The 27,437-nt window shown below is 42.6% G+C and overlaps 1 protein-coding gene across 1 annotated transcript; it reads right to left on the reverse strand.

Moving 5' to 3' along the window:
- Positions 1-352: 352 nt before the first annotated feature.
- LOC124864084 (transmembrane protease serine 9-like) lies at positions 353-27,087 on the reverse strand. Its single transcript, XM_047358710.1, has 10 exons — positions 27,013-27,087; positions 18,625-18,645; positions 18,278-18,437; positions 14,899-15,173; positions 11,950-12,095; positions 11,477-11,861; positions 11,203-11,374; positions 10,722-10,972; positions 10,514-10,611; positions 353-1,189 (listed from the first exon to the last, which is right to left on the reverse strand). The coding sequence occupies exons 1-10, from the start codon at positions 27,065-27,067 to the stop codon at positions 860-862; spliced, it is 1,893 nt and encodes a 630-aa protein (XP_047214666.1). The 5' UTR covers positions 27,068-27,087; the 3' UTR covers positions 353-859.
- Positions 27,088-27,437: the final 350 nt, after the last annotated feature.

A 27,437-nucleotide genomic window follows, 5' to 3' on the forward strand; every position in this document is an offset into this window, starting at 1 on the left:
TCTGGAGAGACTACAAGTCACTCATCTCTCTTTCTGCCTCAGTGATTCCTGGAAGCTGTGAGGAGTGTTACCTGTGTGATGTTTTCCTGTGGCTGAATAAACCTTTTAAACTTTCAGTACTGTGTCTGCCTGAATTTTGGGTCCGCCTGTTTCTGATTCATAGCAGTTAATTGGACACAACTCATTTTCAGTGTATTTCCTACATTTTGTAGACTTAGATAAAACATATTCAAGCCTATGCAGTTGTAGCTTTCCAGTAATGTGCAATCAACCAATCTGGAAGAAGCTAGAAACAGAAACACCCAAATTTATCACATCAGGACTTTGTTTTCTCCAGTAAACCACAAAACACTTTTATTAGAGCAAATGCAGTGCAGTTTAATTTCAGTGCAAATATTAATTGTAAACATTAAGTGCATTAGTGGTTAAAATGTTCACTGCAGTGTTGGAGGACTCTGCTGAAGTGAGGTAGGTACAAGATAAACAGGTTCATCATTGGCATTTCTGACTCAATGTAACCTTTACACAGACTTAGACTTGATAATATCCTGCAGTCCTACTAATATCTGTCAACATGTTTAAACAGCTTCAGAGGTCCAGTTTGCAGGGTCTGGAACCACATTCCTTCAGAAATAAACTAAAACAATGTCCCACTGAGGACAGACACCAGAAGGTTTCTTCAACAATGGGCTTCAGCGGGGTTTAAAGGCTCATCAGAACTCTTAGAGTGAGATTCAAAATCAGGTAGATTCCCACTATAAAAGCTCTGACTGGGTTTTCCCCCCATAGTGTCCAACTAAACAATTGTTTACACTCATTTGTGCGTCACATCATGTAAAGAAGGTAAAGCTGGACGTTTCTATGGAAACAGTAGGAGACAAAAAGCAAGGACAAACAGATGCCAGCAGAGGAACCAGGAGAAGTAATGTTGACTTCCTCCACTGGTTGTCATGATGGATGTTGCTGCAGTCGTGTTGACGGTGCTGTTATTGATGGTGTTGTCTTCTATGGTTGGAGTCAGAAAGGTCCCCAGTGACTGAATCAGGAAGTCCTGAAAGCGATTCAGATTTTCAAAGACCATCACAGTGGTTTCTTTGTTTTGTCTGGTAGAGATGTCAACATATGATAGCACGACCACCTGGAACCAAGATCCATCCTGCTCACACATGAGCGGGCCGCCAGAGTCACCCTGGAAGAATAAAAGCACATGAAGGTTTGTAGTCAACAGCTCAGAACTGGTAGAAAACAAGACTTAATCACTGCCTGGTTCTTCTCCAAAGATCATTTATAATCCAGCAGAAAACCTAAAACAGAACCCCTTTATGGCAGGAAAATCACGCTCAAGTCAGTGGCCCAAGAACCAGAACTGAGCTGGTGGCCCAGCACCCTGCTATCTTCATCAATGAAAGCCAAAGAAGGAGCTTGCTGTATTGTGAGCATATCTCCAGTCCTGCACAAGGAACCATTATTGGTAACTACGGTAGATATTGTTCTACGTTCTCCTCATACATTTGATGCTGCTGCTTCTTAACGAGTGTATTTCTAATTAATGCTCTGAGTTTGTTGGTTTGCTTTGGTTTTCCCTTTAGATGTTTTATTCTGTAAATATGTTAGTATTAACTGCTAATTTTCATATATTCTGATCCACTGGACTTATTAAATGTAATTATTTAGACCATTATTTCTGAGAATCCAGTATCATCTATTCATGCTGTGGATAATTAATATTCATCATTTTATCCCATCAGTAATCTGTGATTTTCTGACTGTAAGTCTCATAATAAAATGGTGGCAAGAAGCTGCACTCAATAAGTTTTTAGTGGGTTTTATGGGTGGGTTCTGTTCTGGCTGAATGTAGCTTTGATGAGAGTCGTGGATGTAAAAAGTGAAGCTCATCATGGTGAGTGGGACAGAGGAACCTGAAAGCTGTCTGCAGCCCGTTTTTATCTGTAAAGACTTCTTTCATTACCTCCCATGAGGGCAGGAATGTGGTTCAACCAGTGGATTAACATCAGTGACGTTCAAAACTTGTCCTGACTACAACAGGATGGAACAGAAATGCTGCATCACTGCAGAATAAACAAGCAACCTGTCAACATTCCTCGCTGTCTGGTCTTAGCTGGTGACTAAAGCAGGAGACACGGGACATAGCTTCAATGGTCTGGACCTGGAGTTCCCACAAACAGACTGGTTTCATTGAGGATCCCAGACGGAACAACTGGACCTGCTGAGGATCACAGACTACAGGATTTCTCAAACCATCTAAACTCAACTGATCTCATTAAACGTCTCACAGCTGTTGTCATGTCCCAGCTTCTATTTCATTGCCTGTCAGCAACACAAACTTCTAGTCGGGTCAGTAATTGGTTCAGGCTACCCAACTGGGTCCAGATTCAGCTCAGAAAATGTTTGCTTGACTGAGACTGAGGTCAGCTCGGGTCGGTTCCCCTCTCACAGTTGCAGACACCAGTCTTCACGCCATGTCACGTTAAGAACCCAAAATGTTCTGCCGCTGAGTTTCTGTCAGAACATGAAACATAGTGTGAATATAAACGACCGGATCAGTATCTGTCACGTCTCCTGATGTCGAAGCAGCAACCCTATGCTTCCAGCGTCTAGTCCAGTTTTAGCCCACAGATGTCCCACAAATCTATGTTGAACAGACAAGCATGCTGCAACTCCCCTATCAGACGTGAATAATCTTTCATGTTACCATGGAAACGATCATTAAGTATGAAGAACCGAGCGGTGAGTTACGGGAGCCACATTAGCTGGAGAAAGCAGTGCTGTGCTCTAAACTGGCTGCTAACTGTTGTAAATAAGTCCTTTTGTTTTCCGTCTCTTTATTCAGTCTTATTTTAGTAAATAAGTGTTGGATGGGTGTGAGGACTTGTTATCACTCATGTAAAAACCTTGGGTTGCAAGGCACCTGCACTATGCCTTCCTCCCTGTGTGTGTGAGATCATTGTTATCTTTGTGTGAACCAGCCTCCTTTCCGTCTCACACACACACACCCTGTCTGAACTGTCTGTTGAACTGTGTATATAAATAAAGAGATAGGGTGTCAAAACTTTGTAGTTTCACTGCAAAGTGGGCTACCCTTGTCACAAGTAACTATGACTGTATCGTTCTTACCTCTGAGTTGACTAAATAATACCTAATATTTATTGGTCCTTCGAGCCGGATTAATTCAATAACCTTATTTCTCTTTGCTTTAACAGTGACTCTGGGATCCGTGGGGGAAGCCTGACGTCGAGCGAAGCACCGCTGCACAGCCTCCTTTAGCCGGAGTGGCTGAAAGTCCCGGTGTGTGTGAATTCACACCTGGCCAGTGGGTTATTGCCTTCCTCTGCGCGGGGTGACTCTCACAGGGTCCAAAGAGTCACCAAGAAGTCAACTCCGAGGTGAGACAGTTTTAAAATACAGTTCATAGGAAAAGTACTTAACAGTCGTTGGTAGTGCGTCGCCGGTAAGGACGCTGCATTCGAATGGTTTTATTCCACCGTGAAAGGAATAGTGACAAATTTGGTACAATCCCGCCGTGAAGGGGATTAAAGAAAACGACTGAGGATTATTCTCCTGAGAGGGAATAGAGTAAGCGCTATATAAATAAAAGAAGAAAAGTACTTAAAAGTCGTTGGTATTGCGTCGCCGGTAAGGACGCTGCATTGGGATGGTTTTATTCCACCGTGAAAGGAATAGTGACAAATTAAGGTAGGGCCCCGCCAAGAAGGGGGCCAAATAAAACGACTAAGGGTTATTCCCCTGCGAGGGAATAGAATAAGCGCTATAAAAGTAAAAAGAACGGAGTAAATTGAGCTCATAAAATAACACCAAGTTAACTTAGAAAAAATTACAAGGTACCTGAAACTAACTGTGTGACTGTGTTGTGTGTATATGGAGGACTAAGCATTTTAATAGAATCATAGCAGGATTCTGCTAGTCCTGTGTTTTCTTTTGCCCAGATTAAAACTACGTACTGGTGACTTTGGAGATTCAGGTCGGATTTCATTCCAGAAAATTAACACCGCTGCGAATTAGTCGCAGTAGAAGGGCGTGTTAATGTCCTCTCCTTAAAGTCTCATGCCAGTGACCTTTTATCTGGGACATTTATACTACAATTAAACTAACATAAAACATAATGGAGAAGAAACAAAGTAAACTAATTGACTTAGAAGGGGAGGTAAAGTTTATGGAGAACTATGTAAAAGGAGCAGGTATGATCTGTCATAGATGGAATAAAAAATAAAAAACATGGGTTTTTGGGCAAATTAGATACAAAGGATGTCTTAAAATTACAAGGGGATCTAAAATTAGCAATAATGAAAACTAAAAAGAGAAAAATAACAAAGAACAATGGGGAAGAGACAGAGAAAAAGCTCTGATTTAACAGAAATATGTGCACGATGGCATAAAAATACGGATTTTCAGGTAACTTAATTATCACTGAAATCCTAAAACTACACGGGGATCTTAAACTGGAGATTATGCATTCAAAGGATTCAAGAGACAATAAAAAACCTTGCCAGGTTATAATTTCAAAGGGGACTTTTCAGTCCCTGAGTGCTCACAGTTGATAAACAGATTAAAACAAAAAGTTTAATTAAAAAAAACAACAATAAGAGCAGCTTTTAACTGACAGCCATAATACTGATGCTTTAAGAAAAGCACAGAAAAAAAAACTTTCAGCTTAACTGAAAACAAATAAGGGGGGGGGCGGACTGCCACCCATCCCAGTTTAGAATACCAAGGTAGCCCCAAATTATAAAGACTAAGAGATGGTTTTAGAGGACGTGGTAAAATAAGTTAAAAGAGGAGGTGACAATGTGGACAACATGGAAACTGTCCAACTGGACAACCCAGTGAACAATGACTAGAGTTGTTAAAGAAGTAATCTGAGAGTAAAAGATTTTGTAGGCAAGCATTAGTGAGAAACAGGTGCTTTAAAAATCATTCTATGGTGTTATACTACCAACAATATCATGATAAAATGCAAAAGATTCATTTTACAGGGAAATAATTCCATATTTGGCTCAGATTGTGTGCATTCTTCATTTTTCCTCTTTGAGAGAAGTTAAATTTCAGCTCTGTGAAACGACCTTGATAAAGAGATGCAGCTGCCTGAAAACAAAGATAAAACTTCTGCAAACAGCAGAAGCCTGTCTCTGCTGAAAGGTCTGAAAAAAAAAAAAAAAATTGTAACTCTACCCTGCATGTGTCAAACTCAAGGTCCGCGGGCCAAAACCGGACCTCAGACGTTTAGTGATTCTCTAGAAGTAGAGCCTTTTAATATGGTGATTGTGTGCTTGAATGTTATTTTGTCAATCAATAAGCAGTTTTGTCTACATTCTGCCACAATCTGCCTTTTGAAAATGTTTTGAATCTTGCTCTTTATGTATAAAAAAAAAAAAAGAAAAGAAAAATTGGCTAAAGTCTGCAGACACAAAATGAACCTGGATTGAAGCTCTAACTAAGTTTATTTAATCTGAGATCTTCTCCAAATGCAACAGTATATGTCAGTCTACATGAGATACTAACAACTTCACCTACTGATATAATATAAAGATGTGATTGAATATGTGAAACAAACAATGATGAAAGTTTTTCAACAGGTGATGCTCATCCAGGAGGAAGACAGTGTTCCTAGGAAATGCAGCTCATTCATTAACAATCATTTTTTCTCCTATAGGTGGAGGTTTTGCTGACTAATCATAGGCTGGATCTATGAAACATTATGTGCACAGAACAAATGACCAAGGTTCTGACTGACTTATGAACCTCACTGACCTGACAATGATAACATGACACCCAACAGATAACACCTTTAAGGTGGACCCACTAAGACCACCTTATTGATTCTTGGTGAATAAAAAAAAAAGAATTGAAGCGTTCAAAACAGACCTTGTGGAAACAAAAGGGGTTATGAGGAAACAATGTGCATTTTAAGAATAATAGAAGTCAAATTATGCTCAAATGTTTGCAAATAAAATGACTCTGACAGAGAAATAAGTAAGTAGTGTGTGAATGTGTGTGAATGGGAATGACTGATTTCATTGTAATGCATCTTTGAGGGACATTAAAAGCGCTAATAAAGGTCTGATGTTCTGATGATCTTTGTCAAATTTATATCTTAATAAGGTTTCCAGAATCTTTTTCGAAAAATCATATAAAGATGGCAAAAGTTCTACCTGTATTGAAAATACTGATAACCATAAGAAAGCTCATAGACCCATCTTCAATTTTTCACAATTCTTTTACAAACAGGGTATTTAAACTTTAATGTGGCCAAATGTCTGTGTTTGACTTTCTGTTTTTGTGAAATAAATGTCTGTTTCATGTTATGTAAAAATTAGAGTCCTCACCATTACCATAATAATATTAGGTCAGTTCTCTATGGTAAAACAAAAAGATTTTAACAGATGTTTAGACTTTTTCCAGTCAGGTTCAAAATGATTGAATTAGACTCAAACTTAACATAAGATGAAATGAACCTTAACAGAACTGGACTGGACTGAAATAGAGAAAACTTGAGTTAATTGAAACAAACTTTAGTTACTTGAACTAAATACAAAGCTGACTGAAACTGTATGTTGTATCTATAAAACTGGGTAAGATAAACTAAGATTATAAGATATAATATGCCCTTCATTTTTTGTGTTCATCAGTGAGTGAGTTTTTATTTTTTATTTTTAATAAGAACTAAACCAAGCATTATTTATAATAATAGCAACTACCAAAAATAGTGATCTCATTTTTAAATGTAATAAGGACTTACTTTATAAAATATGGTAAAAAAGAATAATAAGAATTTGGAAAAACAGAGGCTTTAAACCTCTGCAGGAATAGCACTGACACTGTCAAAAGTGGATCCTAATACAGGAATATGGAAGCTCATTCTGGCGTGGACAGTCAAAGTCCATCCAAGGACACATTTAGATGAGGCAGAGGGACAAATACAGGGCTTAGCTGAGAGCAAAGAGAGCAACATGCATCCTGCCCTAGCTGCTGTCCCACCTGAACTGTGGTCCCAATCATCAACTGATGTAGGGCTTATAAAGGGGTTCCCACCATACAAGGTTAAACTAATATCTGAAAAAAGGCCATTAGTCCGTCAATACCCCTTAAAGCCAGAAGCTGAAGAAGGTACTAAGCCAGTAATACAAGATATGTTGAAGTCAGGAATATTAAGAGAAGCACCTGACGCTACATGCAAGACATATCACACTGACATCGCTATTATTATCACAGCCAAACATAACTCTAAAAAGATGTGCCCTTTAAATCCAAGTACTCTAATACCTACTGCAGAAGATGGAAAACCACATTCTTATAAAGCAAAAGTTGAAGAAGACACAAAACCCAGACAAGACATTTCTCAAACCCTTATACCAGATTCATGTGTTGTGTTTGTAGATGGCTCAGCATCTAAAGATGAATATGGAAAGAATAGAGTTGGTTATGCAATAACAACCATCGATAGGATAATAGAAGCTAAATCTCTACCCAATACATGCTCAGCCCAAACAGCAGAATTATATGCTGTAGTAAGAGCATGTGAATTACATGAGGGACAAATACTTACTATATACACAGACAGCCAATACGTTTTCGGATCAGTACATCACCATGCTAAGATTTGGCAAAATAGAGGTTTTAAAACATCATCAGGGACAGAACTAACTCATTTCAACCTATTAAAGAGAAAATGTCAGATCTGCTATTTATAGACACAGACGTGCTGAAAGACGCCCAACAGTCAGCACCCAAGACAGAAATAAAGGCCTGGCTAAAGAGAGGAGCACAGAAAAAAGATGACATCTATCAGATAGAAGATAAACCAATCCTCCCAAAAAAGTTATACAACACAGCGGCTACAGTGACACATTGGGAAGACCCACGTGTCAAGGGGGGAATATGTCACATCTGGTAAAGCATTAATGCTACACTATAAATATTTCTGACTATGCAAATCATTTTTGCAGATCATGCATAATTTGTTGCAAACACGGGGGAAGAAATATTGCCTAGTTGTAATAGATGAACCTAGTGACACATTTCTTCCCCACATATGGTATCCCACAGATTATAAGGTCAGATAATGGAACTCATTTTGTAAATAAATTAATAGAACTAAGTTCTAAAGCATTAGGGTTTCAGTTAAAGATTAAGGAAAACAATGGAAGAAACAGGGAGGCCATGGCCCGGATGCCTATCCCTGGTTAAATTATGGATGAGAATAACTCCAAATCAAACTGGTCTTACTCCATTTGCCACCTACTGTACATCATTGTATAACTCCACCCACTGTGTTCTGAGCCTGAGATCACGTGACACCAAGTTGCTGATGTGAATTTGTATTCTCAAAGAAATGGTACATGGCAGACCGTTTTCTCTGCCCTCTGACATGAATGAAATAGAGAAAGCACAACAGGAACCTTCATTAGCTGAGTGGATGAATAAAATGTTGCAGACAAAAGAAGAACAAATGTCCAGTGGTCTGCCGATAATCTCTGCTCCTATCCCACAGAATGAGGCCTGGAGACCTGGTCCTGATTAAGACACTCCACCGGAAGGATTGGAGCACTCCTTGGTGGAAAGGGCCGTTTCAAATACTCCTAACAACGCCCACAGCTCTGAAAATAGCAGAGAGGCCTTCCTGGATCCATAAAAGCCACTGTAAGCCAGTATTGCCATTACAGGAGCCAAACCAACCGACGGGGTAGCAGAGGAAGTCCGGGTTCAAAGATGGCCCAGCGTCTCAAACCGGTGAAGAAAACAGCTGATCTGCGCCCAATTATAAAATGGCTCTCTGTAACATGTGGACAGGACTGATAAGCCTGAGCTTAATTCTGGTAGCAGGACTCTTTCTCTATCTAAAGCAGGATCCACAGGAGGTGATACCGAACCAGAAGAGATGGACATCAGACGGGACCCATCTCAGAACACTGACGGAAGAACATGACGCACATCCATTCCTACAGAATTTCTGGTATTGTTCATGGTGGCATATGCAACACTGAACCAGGTAGAAATGCACGAAAATGAAGGGGACGATTATGATGACATGTTGTAAATAAATCACATCAAAAGCCTGAGTGTACTCATACATTGTATTTCATAAAATGACCTTACAGCAGAAAATTGAAAGAAGTTGTTGCTTAAGTGAAATGAGAAAAAGTACAATGATGACATAAACAGGGCAGATTTTTTAATTCTTTTATTTTTATGATTTCAAGTATTATTCTTTTATTTTTATGATTTCAAGTATTATTCTTTTATTTTTATGATTTCAAGTATTAATCAACATTTAACTTTTAATGGTCGCCGAGGGCGGCGGGGCCGTATGAGTATTTCCCACAAAATATAATCTGTTTACCGTCCGTGGGTTTTCGCTCATACAAAGTATTTTTCTTACTCGTTTTTATATTAAATGTTTTTACTTGTGATAAAAGGAGGGACTGTTGGATGGGTGTGAGGACTTGTTATCACTCATGTAAAAACCTTGGGTTGCAAGGCACCTGCACTATGCCTTCCTCCCTGTGTGTGTGAGATCATTGTTATCTTTGTGTGAACCAGCCTCCTTTCCGTCTCACACACACACACCCTGTCTGAACTGTCTGTTGAACTGTGCATATAAATAAAGAGATAGGGTGTCAAAACTTTGTAGTTTCACTGCAAAGTGGGCTACCCTTGTCACAAGTAACTATGACTGTATCGTTCTTACCTCTGAGTTGACTAAATAATACCTAATAATAAGGAAGGACAATAATCACTCTCAGCCCGTTCCTGTTAGATCTGTAGTCAGAAAAGACAGAGCTTAGGAGCATGCTGTAAATAGCAGCACTGCTCCAGGTGACTCAACATGATGGTTAACATTAGCATGCATCATTTAAATGATTGATTCAAATATTAATGAGGTCTCTAAACATAAAGAAACCACAGAAAATTAATTTCTCTGCAAAACACCTACAAAATGTCTGATCTACTCTACTATAGTTTCGGGGTCAACTAACCATAAAAACTGTTGTATCATGTGCAGAGTTTCACTCCAGTCCAGCAGGTGGAAGTAATGAACTGGTTTTTAAGTTGTATGAGTTGTTTTTGGCTTCAACAACACTTTTTTTGGGAGTTGTGTCATTGTGTATTATTACCAGATCTTCTCTGACTGGTGCAGTCCAGTGGCAATGCCTCCTCTCAGAATGTTGAAAAGATGGGACCTGATGATTTCTTTGCCAGATCTTTCTAACACACAGTTATTACATTTTGGGGTGTTCTGGCATGTCATTTACTATCCTGGATATCAGGAAGTGGTGACAGTACACCTGTCCTCTAAAATGTCCCTTGGTTCCTCATAAGATCCTTGAAGTTACACATTATCCCTATTCAGGAATAATCCCCTAAAATGATCAAATCTGAGATCCTTTGGCCATTCAAACCAATTCTGTCCAACGGGGGAACTTATTTTCAGGAGGTAAGATGAAATAATGTGCAATAATAATGTATAATTACTCACCTGTTCCAGTGCAAACTGACTGGTACACATGCTGTTGGTTACTGAGGCATTCCCACAATCGGAAACTGTGGTCTTGAATTCCAGAAGATCTTGCTCACCTAAATTACGGAGAATACATTTTTGTTTAATAACCTGAATTTGCATTCATCTTTATGATTGATTGTGCATGTTTAACATTGCTGTGTCAGTCTTGGTCTGTTTGATTCACCTCCATTCCCAAAACTCCAACCTGTAGCCCAGCACGTAGATCCCACTGAGAAGTTTCTTCCATTGCCCAGGCAGATGGGCTGGATGTAATTGTTCAGGATGGGCTTGGTTGATAGCTGAAGCAACGCAATGTTGGAACCTGTTAAGTTGCTCAGAGTGATGTTCACCACATTAAAAAAAACCTCAAAAGTGTTCGCTCCATTCTGCTTCAAACGACCCAACACAACGACATACTCCGACACATTGAGGGAACTGGGGGAGAGAGAATGGATTGAGTTAAGACTGAGGAAATGCTAAAATAAAGTCTTAGAAGAAGCATTTCTCCAAATATTTATATAAAAACTGGTTTTACACCATCAAAGGCTGACATTCGAGGTTTTCAAATAAATATTCGGACAGTAAATGATGGATTACAATTGCCCCATGGTACATCTAATTAGATCAAGTTGACCAAACAGCTACCATCCTCTGCTGGAGCTTACCCTGAGAAGCAGTTAGCATTGGTCAGAACAGCATCCTCTGAAACCAGCGTCCCTCCACAGACATGCTTTCCTTTCAGCAGCAAGCTTGCCATCCACGGCCACTCACCTACTGTCACTGACAAACCTCCACCCACTATACGAGTATTTAGCGGAGCCTGGCCGCAGACTACAGCTGGCGAGAGAATGATAAAACAACAGTCAATAAAACTCTGATAATATACCAAAAGGTGTTAGTACTGAGTTTTAACTAAATCTACACATGATTAGTACTTACGCCTGGGGGCAGTGTTTTGTGGAAGGATGGTTGTGGTTGTTGAGGTGGTTGTTGTACGGGATGGTGCTGAGATACTTGAAAGGTTTGTTGTTGGTTTAGTAATACTGGTTGTAGTTGTAGTAGTAGTAGTGGAGGCGGTTGCTGACATAATTGGGGGTACGCCTGGACAGGAGATGCTGAGGTCCCTGTCATTTCCGGTGGACGTGTAAGTAACGAAGCCTGGAGGGTTTGTGGTTATCTGGCTGTTGATCCAGGCCTGATACTGGGACACTCTAGAATAGACTCCAGGGAAATTTGGCAAAGCACATTGTTTTCCAAAACTAACAATTCCTGCCTGAATCCAGCGGTTGTTCTGGTTGCTCACCATTGGACCTCCAGAGTCTCCCTATAAAATGAAAAACATGTTGTTGAGAGGCGATGAGAGGAAATGATCTGCTGGACAACACCAGTTGCTAACAAGCAAAGATGATCACCTGGCAGGAGTCCTTTCCTCCCTGAGTGAGCCCGGCACAGATCATGTTGTCTGTGATGGTGTTCGGTCCATAGCTACATTTACACTGTCTGTTTCCCACAACTGGCACCTCCACCTCCGTCAGGTTTTGGGGAGAAGGAAGAGCCACTGAGGAGACACAAATCCACATTATTATTATTAAATGTAAGGGATAGTAAACCTAACGGACTAGTAAAATGCTGGACTTACAGTAGAAACTAGATATTTACATCTACTGTTTGAAAAGACACAACCTTTTATTTCTGTCTAAAATAAAAGCTGCTTAAGGTTTCCCGTTTTAGGTCAGATTAGATTATCAACATTATTGCTAAATGTTTTTTTCAGATATTTTATAAACATTCTTTAAATTCAAGCAATCTCCTCAGTACTTGGTAGCATCGCCCTTTAAACTGTCCAGATGTTTTGGGTTTCTTCCCACAAGGTTCTCCCAATTACTGGAAATATGGCCCATTTCTCCTGACAGAACCAGTGTAACTGGGTCAGGTTAGGTCACCTTGCTCATATAGAACTTTTCAGCTCCTACAAATGTTTCCTAGAGCTGAGAACAGGACTTTATCATGTCCTCTCCAGAACATGGACTTTGTTGTCCTTCAGCCACTCTGTATCTGACATTGTCCATGGGGACCCATCTGTGTCCAAGTTTAACCTCCTGGCTGATGTCTGCAGATGTTGCTTCAATATTTCCACATAATGTTCTTTCCTAATGAGGCCTTTGTTTTGTGAAACGCACCAGCCCCTCCTGCAGCAGTAAACCCCTACAACATGATGCTGCCACCTCCGTACATCACAATTAGGATGTTCTCAGGCTTAAAGCTTCTACCATTTTCCTCTAAATGTAATGATGGATATTATGTCAAAACACTTTAGTTTAAGTCTCATCCAACCACAGGACATGTCTTCAAACATCAGGATCTTTGCCTCTGGGGACGTTTACAAACTATAATCTGGCTGTTTTGTTGCTTCTCTCAAACCCCCAGTCAGCCATTGCAGAAGGAAGCTCACAATGGTTCTGGTTCTGCTGGAGGTTTCTTCCTGTTAAAAGGGAGTTTTTCCTCTCCACTGTCGCTACATGCATGCTCAGTATGAGGGATTGCTGCAAAGTCAACACCAGTGACTGTCCACTGTCTCTACATGCTCATCCAGGAGGAGTGAATGCTGCAAGTCACTGACTGGATGCAATCTGCTGGGTTTCCTTAGATAGAAAAAACTTTTTATCCAATTTGAATAAATAACTGAATCTGACTGTTTGATAGTTAAGATTAATTTGAATGAATGAACCTGACTTGAAATCTGTATGATTGGATTGAATTGACTTTGTAAAGTGCTTTGAGACGACATGTGTTAATCGATGTTACAGAAATAAACTGAACTGAATTGCTTTTGCAGTGCTGGCTTCTTCCTCCATGAGTGGCCTTCCAGTCCATGTTGGTTCAGGACTGGTTTCATTGTGGATAATGACTCTCCTGCCAGCTCCAGCAGCATCTTCACAAGGTCTTTAGCTTTTGTTCTGAGGTTGATTCACACATTTCTCACCAGAACCCGTTCATTTTGGGAACAAAACCCATCTCTTTCCTGAACTGTCTGATAGCTGGACATCTCCATGCGGTTTATAGCTGCATGTAATTGTTTGAACAGATAAATGTGAAACCTTCAAGCATCTGGAAATTGGACCCAAGGATGAACCCGGCTGGTGGAGGTCCAGAGTTCTTTTCCAGATATAGTAGCTGATTTTTTTCCCCATGATGTCACACAAGGAAGCGGAAGATCTATTCACCAGCTTTCTCCCGCCTACACAGATGTTTACAGGACCATGACATCATCATCACCTGAGCCTGTACAAATAATTTAAAAAGCACAGTAATTCTCTCATTATTTTGATATTTAGCAAAACTAAATAATTTGATAGCTATTTCTAACTCACCTAAAAAAGGAAAATTCTAGTCTGATTTAATGTCAGGCAGTAAGAAATGCAGGTTTTGTTTGAAACACCATGTCATACTTTAGATTGAGCAGCACAAGCAACCTCAGTCTTGACAGCGTTGTGAAGTAAAGCCCATTCAGGAATATGGAAGAGATTCCCAGGGAGTGGACTGCAGCTGTAGTCAGAACTTCAAGATCCACCACACACAGACATATCCAGGACATGGACCACGACTGCCTCATTCGTTGTGTTAAATCCCCCCTGAACCAGAGACAACACCAGAGGCATCTCAACAGAGCTGAGGAGAAAAAGGACTGGACTGTTGCTCTTTAGTCCTAAGTCCTGTTCACTGATAAAAGTAAATTTAGCATTTCAGTTGGAAACCAAGGTCTCAGGAGGAAGAGGGAAGCAGTGCTGAATTCAAGCTGCTGGAAGTTCAGAATACATTTTTTCACAGTCAGTGATGATGTGGTTATCCCTGTTGCTTGTGCTCCATTTTCTACCACACTTTCTCCTTCCACTCAACTTTCTATGATTATGCTTGGATAAAGCACTCTGTGAACAGCCAGCGTCTTCAGCAATGAGTCCACCAGTCTTCTCCATGATTGTGTAGAACAACATAACATTTCTGTATTCAAAATGATTTTTGTTGGTCTGATGTAATATTGTAATTTTGGGTTTTCATTAGCTGTAAGTCCATAATAAAATATGCAGCGTGGTGTATAATGAATCTTAGGGTGCTGTGAAAAAGAAGAACTAGAGAATGGAACCAACAATTTCTACTGTTTTTCTAATGCAATATTTTTTTGTTTTATAGATATTGATTTTATTGGACTTGCTAAACATCATTTGACACATCTGTACTGCTTCTGCTTGTTCTTACATGGTGAGCCTCCACTGCATCTGTTTGTTGTATAAGATTATCCAACTTAACTCTAAGTTGACCAGAGTAACTACAACTCCGTTCCTCTGTTCTGTCGTGTGACCTACCGCTGAAGCCAGTGTTGCCCCAGCCGGTAACCCAGGAGTTGACGCCGCTGTAGAAGATGCTGTCTGAGGCCGCCAGGCAGACAGGTGAGATGTATGAGGTGAACGTTACGGCTGAGGAGAGCTTCACCAGGGCAATGTCGTTGTCCAGAGTCGAGACTTTGAAATCTTTATGAATGATAACCTGCGCTACTGTCCGGAAGACTTCATCTGGGTTGAAACCCTGCTGACTTTGACGACCCAAATACACCCTCAGATTGGCTGTGCTGCTGGTAAAACTATCAAAAGAGACAAACACAGAAATCTGTAAACCTTTCTGAAGCTTTGATTTTATCCAGCTCCCAATAGTTTATTTTTTAAACAATCTTAATACAAATCACCACTCAGATTCAGATCGGGGAGGCCATTCCTCCCGATCACGCCTCTCCAGGTGTCACTGTCGTTTCCCATGTGGGCGTTGAAGTCCCCCAGCAGAATAATGGAGTCCCCAGGAGGGGCACTATCCAGCACCCCCGACGCCAAGAAGGGCGGGTACTCCGCACTACCACTCGGCCCGTAGGCTGAAATGATAGTCAGAGACCTGTCCCCAACCCGAAGGCGCAGGGATGCGACCCTCTCATCCACTGGGGTAAACCCCAACATGAGACGGCTGAGCTGGGGGGCGACAAGCAAACACTCCCCAGCCCGCCGCCTGTCCCCGTGGGCCACTCCAGAGTAGAAGAGAGTCCAGCCCCTCTCGAGGAGATGGGTTCCAGAGCCCACGCTGTGCGTGGAAGCGAGCCCGACTATTTTTAGTCGATATCTCTCGACCTCCCGCACAAGCTCAGGGTCCTTCCCCCCCAGCGAGGTGACATTCCACGTCCCTAGAGCCACTTCTGTGCTAGTCACGGATTGTCCGTAATGAACACCATGTTCAAACATAAGGGTGTCCATCAGTGCACTTGGCACCAGGACACCCTAGGCAGGAGGTCAATGATCGACTTTGTTGTCGAATCATCAGACCTTCGGCCGCATGTTTTGGACACTCGGGTGAAGAGAGGGGCTGAGCTGTCCACGGATCACCACCTGGTGGTGAGTTGGATCCGCTGGGGGAGGAGAAAGCCGGACAGACTTGGCAGGCCCAAGTGCATAGTGAGGGTCTGCTGGGAACGTCTGGCGCACCCCTTGGCCAGGGATGTATTCAACTCCCACCTCCGGGAGAGCTTTGACCAAATTCCAGGGGATGTTGGAGACATAGAGTCCGAGTGGACCATGTTCTCCGCATCTATTGTCGATGCTGCTGCCCATAGCTGCGGCCGTAAGGTCTGCGGTGCCTGTCGCGGCGGCAATCCCCGAACCCGGTGGTGGACACCGGCAGTAAGGGATGCTGTTAAGCTGAAGAAGGAGTCCTATCGGCTGTGTTTGGCTTGTGGGACTCCTGAGGCGGCTGACGGGTACCGTGGGGCCAAGCGTGCCGCGGCCCGGGCTGTGGCAGAGGCAAAAACTCGGACCTGGGAGGAGTTCGGTGAAGCCATGGAGAAGGACTACCGGTTGGCCCCGAAGCGATTCTGGCAAACCGTCCGGCGCCTCAGGAGGGGGAAGCAGTGCTTCGCCAACACTGTTTACAGTGGGGGTGGGGAGCTGCTGACCTCGACTTGGGGACATTATCGGGTGGTGGAAGGAATACTTCGAGGATCTCCTCAATCCTGCCATCACGCATTCCCTGGTGGAAACAGAGGATGGGGACTCAGGGTTGGACTCTTTCATCACCCAGGCTGAAGTCACTGAGGTGGTTAAAAAGCTCCGCGGTGGCAGGGCTTCGGGGGTGGATGAGATCCGCCCTGAGTACCTCAAGTCTGGATGTTGTGGTTGACACGCCTCTTCAACATTGCGTGGCGGTCGGGGACAGTGCCTTTGGATTGGCAGACTGGGGTGGTGGTCCCCCTACATAAGAAGGGTGACAGGAGGGTGTGTTCCAACTACAGGGGGATCACACTCCTCAGCCTCCCTGGTAAGGCCTACGCCAGGGTATTGGAGAGGAGAGTCCGGCCGATAGTCGAACCTCAGCTTCAGGAGGAACAGTGTGGTTTTCGTCCCGGCCGTGGAACACTGGACTAGCACTATACCCTCTACAGGGTACTCGAGGGTTCATGGGAGTTTGCCCAACCGGTCCACATGTGTTTTGTGGACCTGGAGAAAGCATTTGATTGTGTCCCTCGTGATGCCCTGTGGGGGGTGCTCCAGAAGTATGGAATCGGGGGCCCTTTACTAGGGGCCATCCGGTCCCTGTACGAGCGGAGCAGGAGTTTTTTTCGCATTGTCGGCACTAAGTCGAACCTTTTCCCGGTGCATGTTGGACTCCGGCAGGGCTTCCCTTTGTCACCGGTCCTGTTCATAACTTTAATGGACAGGATTTCTAGACGCAGCCAAGGGCCGGAGGGTGTCTGGTTTGGGGACCAGTGGATTTCATCTCTTCTTTTTGCAGATGACGTGGTCCTGCTGGCCCCCTCTAGCCAAGACCTACAGCATGCGCTGTGGCGGTTCGCAGCCGAGTGTGAAGCGGCTGGGATGAAGATCAGCTCCTCCAAGTCCGAGGCCATGGTTCTCGACCGGAAAAGTGTGGCTTGTCCTCTTCAGGTTGGAGGGGAGTTCCTGCCTCAAGTGGAGGAGTTTAAGTATCTCAGGGTCTTGTTCACGAGTGAGGGAAGAATGGAGATCGACAGACGGATCGGTGCGGCTGCCACAGTAATGGGGGCGCTGTGCGGGTCCGTTGTGGTGAAGAGAGAGCTGAGCCGAAAAGCGAAGCTCTTGATTTACCGGTCGGTCTACGTTCCTACCCTCACCTATGGCCATGAACTTTGGGTCATGTCCGAAAGAACGAGATCCCGGATACAAGCGGCTGAAATGAGCTTCCTCCGTAGGGTGGCCGGGCACTCCCTTAGAGATAGGGTGAGGAGCTCGGCCATCCGGGAGGGGCTCAGGGTAGAGCCGCTGCTCCTCCACATCGAGAGGAGCCAGTTGAGGTGGCTCGGGCATCTATACCGGATGCCTCCTGGACGCCTTCCTCGGAAGGTGTTCCAGGCACGTCCCACCAGGAGGAGGCCCAGGACACGCTGGAGGGACTATGTCTCTCGGCTGGCTTGGGAACGCCTTGGGCTCCCGCTGGAGGAGCTGGAGGAGGTGTCTGGGAAGAGGGACGTCTGGGCATCTCTGCTGAGTCTGCTGCCCCCGCAACCCGGTCCCGGATAAAGCGGAAGACGACGAGTACGAGTATGAGTACAATCTTAATATGAATGTTTTTCTTCGAATTGATCCACTTTGTGTTGGTTGCATTAGTTCTCTTGTTTACTAAACTAATCAACTGTTGACTGAGTGATTGGTTGGATTTGCCTTCTTTGCTCACCTAGTCATGCAGTGAGCGGCAGTCAGCACCCACTCGTTGGTGATCAGAGATCCTCCACAGAAGTGAGCCGAGGTGTGCAGACTGACCTGCCAGGGCCAGCTGCCTGCTACGGCCGTCTGTCCTCCAACAATCCTGGAGTTCCGTGTTGCCCGTCCACAGACTGAGGAGAGATGGACATCTAAATGTTTCACCCTGAAAACACTGTCTGCTTCTGTCCATCTGATCTCTTGTCATGTAACATTTAGCTGTATTTACTTGGCATTGAAGATTGACAGAAATATTGACAATATGAAAATGTAAGCTTAAATAAATACTAGCTGGTAATATGAACAGAAACACTGACTTACCAGATAGCTGTGACTCAGACACTGAAAAACAGGAAACAAAGTATAAGAGGTAGAAATCAGACATTTTATTTACTTTAGTGGGATCATTGATAGCAGGGCTGGCCTAATTACAATATGGTAGACTGACCCCGAAGCTTTACTGCTGTAAATATCAGCATGCTCTTCATGCCAATAACACACAGTTCAGCAGCATCTTGACAAGGTCTTTAGCTTTTGTTCTGGAGTTGATTCCCACATTTCACACCAGAACCCGTTCATCTCTGGGACACAGAATCTGTCTGGCCGGACATCCCCATGCCATTTATATTTGTGTGTAATTATTTGAATATCTGAAGTGAAACCTTCAGGCATCTGGAGGTTTGACCCAAGAAGGAACTGGACTGGTGGAGGTCCACAGTTCTCTAGAGTGTGTGAGGCGTCCTCCACAGCTGTTCCTCCATTTAACCCAAATGTTATGAATTAACCTATTAGAAGCTTCCAAAGCCATGACATCAGCATCTGCGTGTTCTCATATTGTTTAAAGGCACAGTAATCTTACTGCATGAAAACTTTTGACTTTGAAGAAAGTTCTGGGAATACACTGAATTAATAAATACATTTTCTAGTCATACTGACCACAAGAAGCTCTTTAGAGTGTTGGGACCCACAGCCATGGTTACAACGTGAAAGGCCAGTACAGACTTTCCTGGAACTTTCAAAATAAATTGCATTAACCTACTTCCTCAGACTCCTCAGCCTCCCTGGTAAGGCCTACGCCAGGGTATTGGAGAGGAGAGTCCGACCGATAGTCGAACCTCGGCTTCAGGAGGAACAGTGTGGTTTTCGTCCCAGCCGTGGAACACTGGACCAGCTCTATACCCTCTACAGGGTGCTCGAGGGTTCATGGGAGTTTGCCCAACCGGTTCACATGTGTTTTGTGGACCTGGAGAAAGCATTCGACTGTGTCCCTCGTGAAGCCCTGTGGGGGGTGCTCCAGGAGTATGGAATCGGGGACCCTTTATTAGGGGCCATCCGGTCCCTGTACGAGCGGAGCAGGAGTTTGGTCCGCATTGCCGGCACTAAGTCGGACCTGTTCCCAGTGCATGTTGGACTCCGGCAGGGCTGCCCTTTGTCGCCGGTCCTGTTCATAACTTTTATGGACAGGATTTCTAGACGCAGCCAAGGGCCGGAGGGGGTCTGGTTTGGGGACCAGTGGATTTCGTCTCTTCTTTTTGCGGATGACGTGGTCCTGCTGGCCCCCTCTAGCCAAGACCTACAGCATGCGCTGTGGCGGTTCGCAGCCGAGTGTGAAGCGGCTAGGATGAGGATCAGCTCCTCCAAGTCCGAGGCCATGGTACTCGACCGGAAAAGGGTGGCTTGTCCTCTTCAGGTTGGAGGGGAGTTCCTGCCTCAAGTGGAGGAGTTTAAGTATCTCGGGGTCTTGTTCACGAGTGAGGGAAGAATGGAGCGGGAGATCGACAGACGGATCGGTGCAGCTGCCACAGTAATGGGGGCGCTGTGCCGGTCCATTGTGGTGAAGAGAGAGCTGAGCCGAAAAGCAAAGCTCTCAATTTACTGGTCGGTCTACGTTCCTACCCTCACCTATGGCCATGAACTTTGGGTCATGACCGAAAGAACGAGATCACGGATACAAGCGGCTGAAATGAGCTTCCTCCGTAGGGTGGCCGGGCACTCCCTTAGAGATAGGGTGAGGAGCTCGGCCATCCGGGAGGAGCTCGGAGTAGAGCCGCTGCTCCTCCACATCGAGAGGAGCCAGTTGAGGTGGCTCGGGCATCTATACCGGATGCCTCCTGGACGCCTTCCTCGGGAGGTGTTCCAGGCACGTCCCACCGGGAGGAGGCCCAGGGGACGGCCCAGGACACGCTGGAGGGACTATGTCTCTCGGCTGGCCTGGGAACGCCTTGGGCTCCCCCTGGAGGAGCTGGAGGAGGTGTCTGGAGAGAGGGACGTCTGGGCGTCTCTGCTGAGTCTGCTGCCCCCGCGACCCAGTCCTGGATAAGCGGAAGACGACGAACGAACGAACTTCCGGCACAGCCAGGAAACGGGGTAACTGCGGACTTCCTGTGACATCACTGTCCAAATAAAAGCGAAAGGAGTAGCATTGTAACACATAAGTCACAGGTTGAATGATCAACTTGTGCTCAGGTTTTACAATCATACAAATGTTTGCATTATATGTATAGTCAAATATACATATATAGTACATTTGTTGGATGTTATTGCTTTTAACAATTTCTCATAACTTTGTTGTTTGTTTTAAATCAGTTTGACCTCACCACATGTGATGAGAGGATTCAGGAATTGGTAAACTTCATTAAGTATCCGTCTAGAGATGCTCTGATTTCAGATGTCTGTCAGCTTACCTTGTTGTATCAGCAGAAATCACAACTGGAAGCTAAAAGATATCTTCAGTTACAGACTGGCCATCAGATGGCTCTTCAAAGGGAGAATGCTGCAAAGCTTGAGCTCTCAAAAGCTGAGGAGAGGATGGAGAAAGCTGAAGCAAAGTTAGTGGACCTGAAGGCAGATGAGCTCAAGAAAGCTTCATCCCAAAAGCAGGAACAGACCCTCACCTCTCAGGTACCCAATTTGCATTTTCACTCACAGCAGCCACAGCAGGGGGCAGACTCAGACAGCAGACATGCAGCACCTACAGAGTCGCCCCTTTCTAAACTTAGTCAAAGTGTTCAACTTACTTCCACAGACCTTAACAGAAATGGTGGAAGTCAGATGGTCTCCAGTGGTGTCCTGCCAAATCCCATTGCAGTGAACAACCACCAAGATGACCGGGTGGTTTTACTTATTTTTGGCCTCCTTCAGGCCATTTTGTGGACTTTGTTGCAGCTTGAAATTGAGGAACATCTTGATTTAAATATAAATAAAAACTAAAATGGTTTTATCTGTTATGAACTAAAAGTAATGAAATTCAAGTAAATGGGAATATTTTTAGTTCTGTTCCACTTTCCACCTCAGTTGTTCATATTAGAACCCCTAAGAGTTTTAGAAGCAATTTCTGCCTAAAATTACATACCTGAAATGAATCAAGTAAAGCTCCACAGTTATAAGGTCTACATGCACCCTTTTGGTACCTGTGTAAAGGTAAGTTATAAAATAATCATTTTCAAGTGGAAGCACTATTGCAATCGGTCGGGCTTAACAGGTGACTCTCAGTGAATGAGGCACCTGTTGTATGTTTGCAGGCGGAGGAAGGAGGTGCTGTCCCATTTCAAGTGGACCAGTATGTTGGTGAGTAGCATCCACTCAAACAGGTTTTACTGCTACGTCTCAAAGAAATGCAAACATGTGTTCCCCGAACACAGTTGTAGTGTTTACACGGGTAAAAGATATAGTGAACAAACTGTTCAAACCTGTATTTGTGTCTTTTGTTATCATGACAAAGCGGTTTTATAGCACAGCAGCATTCACTGACTGTACAAACTGCTCCTCCACAAAAACTTTCCTTAATTTGGCCTTAATGATTAATGATTTTAAAAACTTCTTCAAATATTCACTCAAATAATATAATATTATAGTTTGTTTCTATACCAGTTAATTCTAGTTGTAGTATAAAACCTTTGTTAGAGTTTCTTTCTACTGAACAATAAGAACCAGGTTACTCTTTATCTCTGAACCAGATGAAACAATCTCTCCTTGTGAGTTTGTGTAGAAGATCACAGTGCAGGTTAAGACAGGTTTATCTACACAACTCTTTGCATTTGTCTGAATACCACCAGCTTAACATAGAGACCCAGTTATAAAAACCCGCCTGTGTTCATTAATGTTCTGTCCAATGCTGACCGTGCAACCAGGGCCCCCTGTCAGAAAGCAGGGTTAGTGAGAACTCTGAATAAGTTCTGGGGTTAGTATGTGCATACCCCGGGTTTTCGGTTTCAAAAAGCCAGGTAGCCGTTACCCTGAGCTGAGTTACCCCTGCAACGTACTCCTCAAATCAACCCTGCTCTGTAATTCAATTCAATTCAGTTTTAACAATATAGCGCTGTCACGGAGTGACATTTTTGGACTCCGTTTGTAGCTTTTTGTTTGTTTACCTTTTGCTTAGATTTTTCTATTTTGGTTTTTGTATCATGTTTCATTTCTCCCTCTTCCGCCTCCTAGTGTTTACTACTTAAGTTATTTTATGGTTGTTTTCTTATTACTTTGTATGGTTTATTATTATTATTATTGTAATTATTATAGTTCTTGGTCTTCCCTGGATTCTCTAGTTTTATTTCTCTTTAGTATCTTTGTGTTTAATTGTGTTTTATTATTTGTTCCTTTGCACTCTTCTTGTTTACTAGTTTATTTTCTGTTTCCTTTCCAGTTATTTCAGTCAGTGTGGTTAGGTTTGTATTCAGGTTTTCTTTATGGGTTCTATGTTTGTTCTCAGGTTGTTCTTGTTGTTCCAATGTTCCCTCTAGTTTCTCTGTTTATTTTAGTCATGATTATTCTAGTTTCTTTATTCCCCATTTGATTATTTATCCTTGCCCTGTTCTGTTCATTATCTGCCTTTGTTATTCACAGTATATTTGTTGGTTTTGTGTCTTTGTTCGGTGCTGGTTCCTTGTGTTCGTCACACCTTGTTCTTGTTCATGATTATGATTTGTTGTTTGCCATGTCTTGCCTTGGGAAACCTGCAGTGATTTTGCTACGTTTATTGACTTTGTAAATAAATCTTTGAATTACAAAGATGATCCTGCCAAGCTCTTGTCTGCACTTTGGTCCGATCCAAAACCATATTGTGACAAGCGCCATTTCACAACACATGTCGTCTCAAGGCACTTCACAAAAGTCAGGTTCATACATTCCAATTAATCCTAATCATTGAATAATGCAGTCAGATTCATTTATTTATTCAAATCTGATAAAAAGCTTTTCTAGCAGGGTTCATTGAACTAACCCTGGGTTTGGTTTATGTTTTTGCTGAGATCTGGAACAAGCAAAGTGTCAGAAATGGCAAGATTTTCTTGGAGGAGCCTGGAGACGTTGGAGCACAACTACTCCTCAGAAATTTCTGTCAGGAGGGGTGATCAGGCCAAGATTAGACGTCTTATCATTTTCTGGATGAATATATATCCGAGCGTTACGGCTTTTCACCACAGCCAATAATTTATCTCAATAATATTCTCAGCCCAAACCCAGGGTGAGTTTAATTAACCCCTGCGACTGTGAACACATGCTGTGCTCTGCATGGGCTACTCTGTAAATTGTTAGTGCTCTCTTGACCCTTGATTTATTTTTAAGATCAGTGTTTTGTAACGTTTGGTCCATAGCAGATTCTAACTCTGCTGTTTTAAACATGAGGGCCTCACATTTTAAATAATAGTCTCGTTAGTTCATCGTTGCTCCCTGATAAAATGTTGCATTGACCCTGTAAAGATAGCACCATTTTTACATAGGAACAGTTGCTACTTTGGTGGTGGAACCAGTAGCTCCATTTTTTTGGGACTGGAACCAGTGCAATAGTGGTCCAAACAAGTGCTGGTTCCAAACCAGAATTAAGCACTTCATTTTTTGTCTGTTTTCTGCAACCCCTAATGTGTGGTCCCTCAGCCAACCCGTGCAGGAACAGTCAAATCTCAGGTAAAATTCTGATGTCTTGGCCTCATTAGACAAAACTGTGTTCAATCATTATAATACATCCTCACCTATAAACCCTTCTTAAATGCACCTTTGGGGTCTAGAGAACACAATATTTCTTTATATTGCTTGACTTTTGAAATCTAGATCTGTCTGTCTTTCACTCCTTTCACTAAGCCTAACCCTTGACCCAGGATTTAGAATGAAACCTGTAGAAGATGGAGGTTTTACCTGCAGGATTTCACTGTTCTAAACTTTAGACTTGGTCAAATAACAATTTAAATTAGTATAAATTATTACCCTTTATTGAACTTATGTATTTAGTTTACTATTATTTCTGCTTGTATTAATTTATGCCTATTCCTATTTATTCCTATTCATCATATCATTATATCTAATCATTTTTTTACCTCACTATGTGTGGATATAATTGCAATATGTTCATTCTTTCTTCTAAATATAATTTCCCTCCTAACAATCAGGTGCAGCCCAAATCTATTATAGTTAGTATAAATATGTTCTTAAAGTTAGAAAAGATTTCATATTTTTTGTAAAATGCTTTTCAGCTAATAAAGGTTGTCTGCAGCGCCTCCTGTTGTACATACTGCGAGCTACATTTTCTTTTTATGTTAAAGGAAATAAAGTAATAATTTGAACAATAAAAGGTAAACAGATACCCTGCAAGCATAGCATGTCTCTTTCTGGCCAGGACGTTTCATGCCTCACAAGAACACAGGAATAAAACTGCGAAGAACAGAAAACGTTTTGCCCAGATAATCTGTCCAGAACAAGACGAAAGAACAGGATCTAATCGATTTTATTTATGAAGCACTTCAAACAAATTCAACATTAATGAAATAGGAAAATACATGAACACAAAACTGAGATAAAGACAACAGGAAACCAGCTGCCCACTGAGTATCAAAAACCTGAGAGAAAGATGATTTTTAAAAGTGATTTGAAAATGGCCAGAGAGGATGCCTGCCTTATGTACATAGGGTCCGCTACAGAGAAGGCCGGTTCCCTTTGTGCTTATGCCTGGTTCTCATTACTGACAGGAGCAGAAGGTCAGCTGACCTTAAAGAACGAGGTGGCATGATGGGCTGTTGAAGCTCAGAGATGTATGGAGGGGCGAGACTATTTGAAGACAGGCAGTCAGTGGAGCGAACTCAAAACTGGTGTAATGTGCTCAAACTTGCATGTTTTAGTTAAAATATTTGCAGCAGCACTTTTGCACCATCAGCAGACATGTGATTAAAGACCACCTGACACCTTAATAAAGTGTGTAGTAATCCAGCCGTGCGGTCACAAAGACGTGGATTACTGTCTCCAAATTCTTTTCTGTGAGCATGGGCTAAAACTTGGCTGGCTGCTGAAGCCAAAGGCAAAAATCTTGGTTTTAAAATGGATGATCAGCCTTTATTTGACAGTCAAATCAAGGCTGTCTTCAAGTCCAGCTTCTTTTGGGTTTTGGGTCCAAACACAGGCCCTCTGATGTGGCACCAAATGCTGTCACCTCAGTCTTTGTATTGTTAAAATAAAAAAAAATTGAAAGCCATCCAACCCTTCAGGTCATTAAAACAATCAAGAGGGGCTGCACTAAAGTTTGTTTCACCCTTAATTAGCACATAGATATGATCATCGTCTGCATAAAATAGAAGCAGGAGCAGATGAAGAGTTAAAACCCCTGTAAGAGAGAACGAACCTCGGTTCTTTCACAGTACAGGCCTTCTGTCTGAGGTTTCTTTCTAACCCAGACTTCCATATCCAATGTTTATTTTACCTTTGACAATTTTCTCTGATGTTTTAATATTGGAATGCATACAACTGCAGAGAACTTGTTGCTAGAAGCAGGTAACCTTGTTACTGAGCAAACAGTTGGCAGATCCTATTGGTTTTCCAACTTCAGAGGCAAAACTCAGCAACATTCATCAATATATTTCCCACACCTACTTATTCCCAGCCAGGGCAGCAGGGAAAATGTACTAACTGTTACAGTTTGTAAAACAATACATCAGCAACTGTGTATGTGTACTTCAGTATTCTTTCTAGTAATGGGGCCCTTGTAATTTCCTGCATTCTCTCTTTAGCACATTTTAAGCTCGTTTAAAGACATTTCTTATCACTGCTACACAGAAGATTATACCTCCATTCCCTGTGAGTTCTTTAAGATTCTTGTCTTTAAATGTTCAAACAGATGATAGATTTGTTAAAATATTTTGCTTTACTAAGTTGAATGCAAGGCGTTTAACCCAACTGACATAAAATCAATAAAATCCTCATTGTTTTTGAAATGTAACAAATGAAACCACACAGTGAACATACTCTATACGCCAAATTAAACTAAAATACAAATAAAAAAGATGGTACTAAAACTTTTTTAAACATACTTATCACATTATAGTCAAAGACTGAAGGAAAACATACATGAAGAATGCTTGAGCTGCAGGTTACAGTAAAGATGCAGACAGTGATATGAAAGCAACCTTTCATAAACCTGACCTACCAGTTCATTTGGCTCTCTGTCTGTCCAATTTTTAGCTCAGGGACAAGCAGCACCCAAGGCTATGAGACTTTAAATTGAAAATGAAGTTGGTTTACAGAATCTGTATTTATTTCTGTACAGCAGGTAGGACAAAATGATTGTCATTTATAATTCACATCATGTTATTTTAGCTTCTGTAAGCATTATGAACAAAAACAATAAGATTTGGTTCACCCTGAACTATGCTTCACATTTAAAAATATTTTGTCACATTTTCATTCACTAACATGAACTGTGGCTGTGTAGGTGAATGCAGAGATTCTTACCTTTAGTCAGCAGAGTCAGCAGAACTGCCACACAGACGGCCTTGTAGACAGCCATCACCTCAAGTTACCATCAGCTGCACCACCAGGAATAACCATCCTTCCTTTCTTTGCTGCTCTAAAAGCTACCTGTCCAATGACACGCCCACACTTCACCTATTTGTCATCACCTCACACATTTTTACCTGATCTGATGTGATTATCCCCTCTTCTTCAGTTGCCTCATCTTTCACTCTTTATATATATTTGCCTGTGTGGTTGGATGTCTGTGTGGTTGGAAGTCTGTGTGGTTGGATGTCTGTGTGGTTGGATGTCTGTGTGGTTGGATGTCTGTGTGGTTGGATGTCTGCTTGGTTGGATGTCTGTATGGTTGGATGTCTGTATGGTTGGATGTCTGTATGGTTGGATGTCTGTGTGGTTGGATGTCT

This window comes from Girardinichthys multiradiatus, chromosome Y, assembly GCF_021462225.1.
Source record: "Girardinichthys multiradiatus isolate DD_20200921_A chromosome Y, DD_fGirMul_XY1, whole genome shotgun sequence".
NCBI classification, from domain to species: Eukaryota; Metazoa; Chordata; class Actinopteri; order Cyprinodontiformes; family Goodeidae; genus Girardinichthys; species Girardinichthys multiradiatus.